At 44.4% G+C, this 9,307-nt stretch overlaps 1 protein-coding gene across 1 annotated transcript; it reads left to right on the forward strand.

Moving 5' to 3' along the window:
* Positions 1–2,852: 2,852 nt before the first annotated feature.
* LOC103681987 (olfactory receptor 2G3-like) lies at positions 2,853–3,797 on the forward strand. Its single transcript, XM_008711559.2, has one exon. It carries the CDS (start codon positions 2,853–2,855, stop codon positions 3,795–3,797), a length of 945 nt encoding a protein of 314 aa, XP_008709781.2.
* The last annotated feature ends 5,510 nt before the right edge of the window (positions 3,798–9,307 follow it).

Here is a 9,307-nt window from a genome sequence, read left to right on the forward strand (position 1 = left end):
CAGCGAGAGAGGGAACACAAGCAGGGGGAGTGGGAGAGGAAGAAGCAGACTCCCAGCCGAGCAGGGAGCCCGATGCGGGGCTCGATTCCAGGACCCTGGAATCAGGCCCTGGGCCGAAGGCAGACGCTTAAGGACTGAGCCACCCAGGCGCCCCCAGATTTATCTTCAATAGCAATTATGTCCACGTAACCGTGACATGGACAGAATCGACGCATCCTAAAATGCAAGTGTAAATGCAATTCTGTCCTCAGGAACGATGCCGCTGCGAGCAAGGAAGCAGAAGCAGGTTCCACCTCCATTGCTTTATTCGTGGTTTCAAAGACGGCTCACACCACCTATTTGCAGTGCCTGAATGCCAAGAAAACAAGAGACAGATTCCACTCAATTTTAAGGGTTCCAATGATCCTCTTCGTCTGACCCTCGGGCCTCCAGGCTGGTTGGGGCATCGGCGTTCAGCCCCTGTGTCGGCCGTGTGGCCCCCCTGGCTGGGCAATGTCCACCACAGAGCGGGTCCCCCACCCTGAGACTGCACTGGGGACAAACTTGCCCCCTCCTCCAGGCCCGTGGTGGGAGAGGCAGCCCTGCCGATCTCCGAATTCTTTAGGGTCACTCTCCACCACTTTTCCTGGAGGAAAAACATGCTCATAGCCAAATAGCCCCTTTTCCCGTCCTGTAGGATCCCAGGAGTCTGACGACCCTGGTGTCAGCAAGGACACGCCAACCCATGCTGTAGACAGCGGGTGAGCGGCTTTCCTGGCCTCGCACAGTCCATGATGAGTAGAGCCGAAGTCTGTTCCGACCGCCCCTCCATGTGCCATCCTGTCGCTTTGGACAGAGCAGCCATTAGGGTCACAGAGACACCTGCTATGGGACCTGTACGGCCACGTGTGTGCGTAGTTCCCGTGTGTGTTCAGAAGGTGGCGTACAATCGATTGCCTTCCAGGGACACAGAAGCACAAGCCCCTGAGGCTCTTCCGTCTCCGGGGACCCGCCTCTCCTCTGATATAGACCCGCAGCTGCCTGGGAAGGAGCTGGGAGACGCGCGCTGGGGGCGCAAGCAGCCTCCATCCACCTGCGGCCCAGGCTGAGCGGGCCGACTGCGCACGCGCGGCTTCTCCGTCTATGTCCTGCCCTGGACCTGCTACAGCTGGATGGTCCTTCTAGACGGTGGGGACTTTCCTTCTCGCGTGGGGAAAAATAAAGGAAATGTATTTTAAAAGTCGGGGGAATCAGAGCTGGTTCCCTTCGGCAGCGAGCCGAATCCGGGGTGCAGGTGGCCCCGCATTTACTCTCTCGGTAGCCATGGAAACGTGACTGCCGCCTTCCCTTTGCAGATGCGACCCCGCTCATGGGCATCTTGCTCACGGACCTGCGAAAGCAAGGTTTGCTTCAGTGTGGGGTCTCCTTGGGAACAGCGGGCGTTCTGGGAACAGAGACGCCCAGGAAGCCAGCGCGGTGATGGAAGACCAGCGCCCGCTGTCTCCGTCCTAGACGTGCGGGGCCCGACGTCCCCTCCCTACTGCTGGGGCGAGGAAGCCCCGCAGCCAAAGCCAGGGTCACTCTGGGGGCAGCGGGGCAGTCGGGGTTTCAGCTTAGCACCGAAGCACTTGGCCAGGGAGACACACGCTAAATGCTGCGACCACCGGGGTCAGTTTCCTCCTGTTGCTACAATCCAGGAAGAAGGGCTGATGATGGTTACATTTCAGCAAAAGTTCCAAATGCAACTGACTGTTGCCATGGCAGCCGGAGGAAATAAACAACTTGTCCCCTTTACACTGGATTCGGGAACCGCTGCCAGAGGGCCGAGGGCTCTGACAAATAGGCTTTTATTTTCTAGTCAAGGTATTTCAGAGAAAATCGGAAATTTTCATTGGAGATTTTCATTTCTCTTATTTGCTTTTTATTTGTAGAAAGTTGTTGGGATTTGACCCCACAGGTGATCCATCTACCACATTTTGGAAACCCCAGAACGGACCGTTCAGAGGGACAAATGCTTATAACTACATCTCCTAATCTTCACAGGCTGATAGTTTAAAGGACACTGATGAATTTTACACAATTTACTTTATGAAATGTCACTGGATTACATAGATGGCCGAAGTCATGTCCTCTTGTAAGGAAAGCATAGTAAAGCACATGGACCATAGGTGTCTCTGCGGAGAGAGCTCGCTTGTTGGGGACCATGAGTTAGAATTTTCTAGAAAGCAATATTCATAAAAACAGTCGACCTGTGACTCAAATAGGGAAAGACAGTTTTCCTTAATGCTATTATCAGGTCGGTCATAATTTGCTTCATAGGAAAGGATGGAATATTAACCTAATCATGTCTAGCTGTTCCTGTATGAAAATTCTAGCTAATCTCTGTGTCTCCAATTCTGTACACCTTCTCTCTCACATCCTTGCTCCCTGGGTGTGTCGTTTGATGTATCTGTTACATCCATTGTCCATCATTGTCTGTATATATACAACAAGCATCTTTCCAATTTCTTTGCTTCTCACAGTACGTGCATTGATGGCCTGTGTATTTCATCTTCAGGTAATTTGATATACAGTTCAAATCTGTTTTGGTACTGGATGGTACTGTGTACCCTATGTTTCCATATTTCCTTTCAACGCCTTTAATGTTTTCATGGCTATGGGTTTTGTGTTTCTGTCTACCTAACAAGTCAACTTATTTTATTTTGTATTTTGCATAATTTTATCCTTGTCTGTCGTTACTCTCTATATAAGTCCAGTGTCCAAATGCCCATTTTGCTCAGTTTGTTACTTTTCCATTGGTTATGCGATCTGATTTTCCTCCTGTAGGGATAGAACAGGAATGTCAAAGAAAGGTGACTCGCAGTTAAGAAGGAATGAAAGGGACAAATTCTAGCCATCCCGCAGGTTTTATCTTGCTGGGCTTTTCTGACCAGCCCCAGCTGGAGACGGTCCTCCTCCTGGTTGTGTCTGTCATGTATGTTCTGACACTGGTGGGGAACACAGCGATCATACTGGTCTCCTACTTGAACCCCAAGCTCCACACGCCCATGTACTTCTTCCTCTCCAATCTCTCCTTCCTGGACCTCTGCTTCACCACCAGCATCGTCCCACAGATGCTGTGGAATCTCCAGGGCCCCGCGAAGAGCATCAGCTACGCCGGGTGTGTGACCCAGCTCTACGTTGCGTTGGGGCTGGGCTCCACGGAGTGCGTCCTCCTGACTGTGATGGCCTACGACCGCTTCAATGCCATCTGCCGACCCCTGCACTACGGCGTGATCATGCACCCAAAGCTTCTCCGGCACCTTGCAGCCATGGCCTGGGTCAGTGGTTTTGTGGGGTCCATGGTTCAGACCATCCTCATTTTCCGGTTGCCTCTCTGCAGCCACCACAGAGTGGACGACTTTATGTGCGAGGTCCCCGCCCTGATTAAAATCGCCTGTGTGAACACAGCCTTCCTGGAGCATGAGCTCTCCGTAGCCAGTGTCCTCTACGTGGTTATCCCCCTGGGGCTCATTCTGGTCTCCTACGGCTGCATCGCGGGGGGTGTGCTGAGGATGAGGTCCGCGGAAGGCAGGAGGAGAGCATTTGCGACCTGCGGGTCCCACCTCCTTGTGGTGATTTTGTTCTTCGGGACTCTAATTTCTGTCTACATCCAACCCAGGAGCAGCTACCCAGAGAACCACAGTAAATTCCTCACCCTCTTCTATACCGTAGTGACACCCTCGCTTAATCCTCTGATTTACACCCTGAGAAACAAAGAGGTTAAGTGGGCTCTGAGGAGATTGCTGCTGCCAGACCCCCGTCAGGGGGAAATGTGAAACATACTCATGCAATCCCCCAGGGACCGGGGACTTTTATCATCTAATTATTGCTTCTCATCGAATTTATAAGGATCACAGCTTAATCTCCTAAATAAAATAGGTGTGAATTTTCCTTTCAATGGCATCCTGAAATTACTATTCTGAGCCCTTCTTATCCTCCTTGTGAAAACCGTCATGCCCCTCTTTCTGGCTATTTTGTAAAGATTCTATGAATCAATCAACAAATGTTTAGAGACATGTGCCTACTTATCTGAATTATACTTTTGCATAAATCCTGGAGTTATTGCCGTAGTAATTCAGGAAGGCTGCGCCCGAACAGTCATGACAAATCTGGGGTCTCATCACAGAAGTAAATCTTCCAGCTCCTGGAGGGAGCGCTCCGGTCACAGCTGGGTCAGTCTGGGTCTACCTGAGGACAGGGGTCTGCAGCAGGTGCTCCGTCTGTAGCCTGAGTGCAAGGGCCCCACAGCTACCTGACAGTGAGCCTTCCGGACGGTATTGTTGACTCCTGTGCGCGCAGAAGAGCATCTGGGATGACGTACACTCAGGGGTCCTTCTGAGCTCTCCCACCCGCAGAGCAAGCCACCAAGGAAATGGGCCGCGAGCCTCTGCTTCTCTGTTACGCATCTCTTGTCACCCCAGAGTCGCTCCCAGTTTCCTTTGATCGACCCTTTGGCGCTCTATCTGAATCTGAGACAAATATGCAAACACGTTTTAAGCACTGCCATTAAATCTGAATATTTATGTCTCACAAAAGTAAGCAGATTTATTTAGAAATAAAAATGATTGTCTTTGTCACATACAATATTCCCTCTGATCGGTATTATAACCGCCTAGAATTTATAAAATTGTTTTGTTTATATTGAATATAAAGTTTTTACCTGTTCTCATGACATACTTGAAAACGTTGGTAATTTTTAAAATTTGAAAATATTGGCTTTGTTTTCCCTACTTCACAGTAGTTATTGATTTATAAAATAATATCAAAATCCTTATTGGCTTTAATTCTAGAGCCTGTGTAGACATACTTGCCACATGTTATTGTTTTGTAAGTGTGGTTTTGTAAATAATGAATGCTTTCAATGGACAGTAATCCTGAGGAATCATTTCAATATGGATAGATAACTCTAGCAGACTTTAGTAGTTGAGTGGAATGTTTAAAACAAAAGCCACGTTGTAGAAGAAAAACACGACCTGTCAAGAAGACATTGATCAGGCACCTTAGGGTGTGGTCTGTACAAACAAGCGCTTGTATTTCTCTGCTCGTGAGATAGAATGTGACTGACATTTGATGGGATTTTGATTAACTGGGGTCCTATTGAAATAAAATTTTGTCATTGAAGATTGGGGCCAAAAAATATCTAACCAGCAATATGATTATCCAAATCATTTAAAATCTTATAATTTCAAATAGGCAATAAATGAAAAAACTAATAAAAATGATATCCTCACGTCCACCCTAAGATGAAAAATTTTATTATTTTCCATATATTCTCTACATTTTTAGCAGTTGTACCTAGAGGTATGATTATTAGTTTGTCCTTTTCCAAAAATATTTAAAGAAAAACTATATAAAATTAATGTTTTAAATTTACAAAAATAATATCAAACTCTATGCATCACTTACACTAGTTTAAGACTATTCACAAAGGTGTTGAGATTGCTTAATTATATGCATGTATCTCATTGTATTTAGTTCAGAATATTTATAGTGTTTCAAATTGTTTATTTACAGCAGTTCTGCTGTAATCATCCTTGTGTATATATTATAGTTTTTGTACAGCTTCATGCAAGTGATTCTGTGTGGTTCTAACTCCCTGTGGAATCCTTCTGTGAAAGGGTGTGCCCATTGAAAACTGCAAAAATTAGTTGAGACTGCAAGATTTTTCTGCCGGGTCTCCATAGTGCTTTGACTCCCACCAATATGGAATGAGAAACTCATTGTTCCTCCTCCATTCAACAAGGGATGTCGGCAGCTTTGATCCTTCAAAATGTTACCAAACGAAAATCCTGAAAGTAAATGTCTCAACTTGCAACTACTGAAAAGACTGCGTTGTTTTCCTCCTATTACAACCTATTGTGTAGTTACTGTGTCAGCAGATTCTCTGACTTGAAATTATACCTGTGTTCCTGGAATAAGCTGTATTTGTCTGTGATATATTGGTTTTAGAATATGCCTTTGATATTTAGGATAATCTTTTAAGAATTATTGTAAAATTATGTGTAACACAAAACTGTATTTGGTATATAATGGAGATTGGCCAAGAATATAATTTTCTAATGTCATCTGTGCTCTGTTTTACACATCAAAGTTAGACTAGTTTCATGAAACGAGAGACTTTCTATTCTTACTAACTTTGGAAGAGATTAAATATGCCTGGAGTTAATGCTTCTTTGGGTTTTCTAGAAGTCCCATAAAACAGATCGAACTTTGTGATGCTGGGGGTACATTGTTGGACGTTTATGATCCTAAGCTCATTTAGAAAAAAATATTGTTTTATTCAAGCTTTTTCTTTCTTGGTTGAATTTATATTTTTCTCCAGAAAATTACCCATTGCATTTAGATTTTTAAGTTATTAGCTTAACATTCTCCCAGAAATAATGTCTTGTGGCATTAAATCTCTATTATACTCTGTGTCACTTTCCATCTTAATATTTACTCATGTAAAGAGCTAGAGGTTTATTACTTTATTAGTGTAATCCAACAATCAGCTTGGTTTTTTAATTGATCGACTCTATTTAATTTGCTGTACGAGTGTCCTACTTCATTCATTTCTTTTATCTTCACTGTCTCCCTTACTCTATTTTCTTTGTGGTTATTTGTTCTTTCCTTATCTTCGTCACTGGACTGCTTAGTCTGTGTTCTTCCAACCGCCCTTATTTCCCAATAAATGCGTTTAACTCTATAAACTCCCTTGGAGTCCTGTTGCAACCCACACATTTTTATGCATATTTTGGGGCAAGTTTAGTTATAAATGCTCTGTCAATTTAATTTCTATTGACTCTGTAACTTGAAATTATTTAGGAACGTGGTGTGTAGAATCCACACTCGTGGGATGTTCGACTATGATTTTGTGAATGATATCTGGTTTTTGGCTATTATATTGCTACTGATTTCTTAGCTTACTCTATGTGATCAGTGAATATAATCTGAGAAAAATCCTTTAAAATTACTGGTTTGTCATTTTCATGGGTAGGTCTGAAAGATTTGGCGCTGTGTATCCTGGGGGTTGGAAATCACTCAAAATCATTTCATGGAGAAAACAACTTTGCTGGTAAAAGCACTAACTTCCTTCAGCCCGTCACAGATGAAGGGTGTATCTGGAATGTCGGAGGCGCCACTCCAAGAGCAGCACGCTAATGTATTGCTAACAGGCATGAAAGTGAGGAAAGCGTCGTCATAAAACTATTTGATTAATTATAAAAATATAATTGCAGTAGAAGCAAAGGCAAGCAAGAAATGAGACAAATAGAAAGCACAGAGAAAAACAGTAGCTCCAGCAATTATATAAATTATGTGTATATAAATGAAATGGCCTAAACGGTCCAAATAAACACAAACATTCTCATAGTACATTTTTTTGGAGACTAGGATAAAAACTACCCTTGAGGGTGCAGCGTAAAGGATACACAAGGACATATCCTAGACAGCGGCCAAAAGAAAGCCGGCACAGTCAGGTTCATAGCAGACAAAAGAGTTTAAGGGAAGAACTACTACCAGGAATAAGGAGGAAGTTTCCTAAAATATTTAATCAACTTGGAAATCATAATACTCCTGGACCGACATACATCCTGTAACATAGCCTCACAATGTGAAGCAGAATCTGACAAACAGCAAGGGCTCTAGAGAATTCCGCAGCCGGAGTGGACGAGTCATTGGTAGGAAAGACACAGGCACCTGAGTGAGGGAGTATGCAGGAAGCACGAATAACAGGGCAAAATCCGCTCGTAAACGCAGAGCGAACACTACAGTAACAAGCCCGCGGTCGGTCCTCAGGCGCCCACAGAGCATCGGGGCAGGCTGCTCACGTCGTGGATAACAAAGCAGGTCTGAGCACATCCCCAAAGTTAAATGCAGACAAGCGTTGTATCTGAGAAAAGTGAAATCAAGGTAAAATCAGTAACACGTAACGGTCGAAGTGAGTGTTCATGTGTGAACATTTCAGGCGTAGTAAACGGAGGGGGGAGAAGGTAAGATAAACCAGGGACACAGCAAGTGAACATTAACAATTATCCACATCACGCCAATTTTGTTTCAAATAGTTCCTCCCACAGTTTTGTTGCTGTAACTTTTAGAAGTAAACCCCAGGCACCGTATCAGCGCAAAGGTAAATAATGCAGAAATAGAAGGAGCAACGTTTCCGTATTATAACCCATCAGCCCTGTTTATATTTTCTCAGCTGTCTGAAACATGTCCGTTCAGCTTTGGTTTGCTCCAATCAGGATCTGAAACAGTTGCACAGCTTGCGTTTTGCTGGTATGTTTGTTACAAGCAGAGGTTCCTGTAAGGGCAGGTGCCTAGCGTCTGAGCTCTCCGTCCAAGCACTGAGCTCCTCGGGGAAAACAGCCCCTAGGCAGTGTGTCAGTGAGGGGCTGCTGGGCTTCCATTAACCCTTGTTGCACCAACAGGCCGCAGGTCGGCTTTGGCCCTCTGCTGACAATTGGCAAACCAAGCCCTGGGTGGCCATTCTGTAAGGAGACAGGCTGACCTAGAGAGGCTGATGATGTCTTGTGATTCTGTAACTTGGTATAGAAAATAACTCTAAGAGTTACAAGATTAATAAATTCCTTTTCTAACTCTCTCTGTCTATATATCCTTATTGTTCAGCCCTGGGCCACCTGGCTTTTATCTTCTGCTGGCTCAACCATTATTGAATCAAATAAACTTTTTAGCACATTCTAAAAATCTGTTTGTTCGAGCATTCTGCTCTAAGGCAACATGCTGGTGACTGGATTCTTATGTAAAGAAGAGGTGAACAGTAATGTGTGTTCTGTAAAGGTAATAGGCATATGTATTTAGGTTTTCTTTGGGATTACTCTTAAATATAAATCAGAAGTTACTGTTTATATCATATATGCTGATGAAAGCCAAAGGAGAGGCTTTCAAAAAAGAAAAAGAACAAACAAACTGGAGGCTTCAGAGGGGAGGGGGTGGGGAATGGGATGGGCTGGTGATGGGTATTAAGGAGGGCACGTATTGCATGGTGCACTGGGTGTTATACGCAACTAATGAATCATCGAACTTTACATCAAGAACTGGGGATGTGCTGTATGGTGACTAACATAATATAATAAAAAAATATTATTTAAAAAAAAAAAGCAAAAGAAAACCACCCCTCCGAGAAAATCTCACACGTTAGAAAGAAGCCTGAGCACCAGGGCCGTCCCTTCCCAACAGAGACATTCTGTGGTCTTTTCACTGTCATTTATCTTGAGAAAAGGGATGCAGGGAATCAGAATTAATGGAATAAGCTTTCCTGCAGCTTGTGGCCGAGAACCACGGGATC

Source organism: Ursus maritimus, unplaced genomic scaffold (genome assembly GCF_017311325.1).
Source record: "Ursus maritimus isolate PB19 unplaced genomic scaffold, ASM1731132v1 scaffold_30, whole genome shotgun sequence".
NCBI classification, from domain to species: domain Eukaryota; kingdom Metazoa; phylum Chordata; class Mammalia; order Carnivora; family Ursidae; genus Ursus; species Ursus maritimus.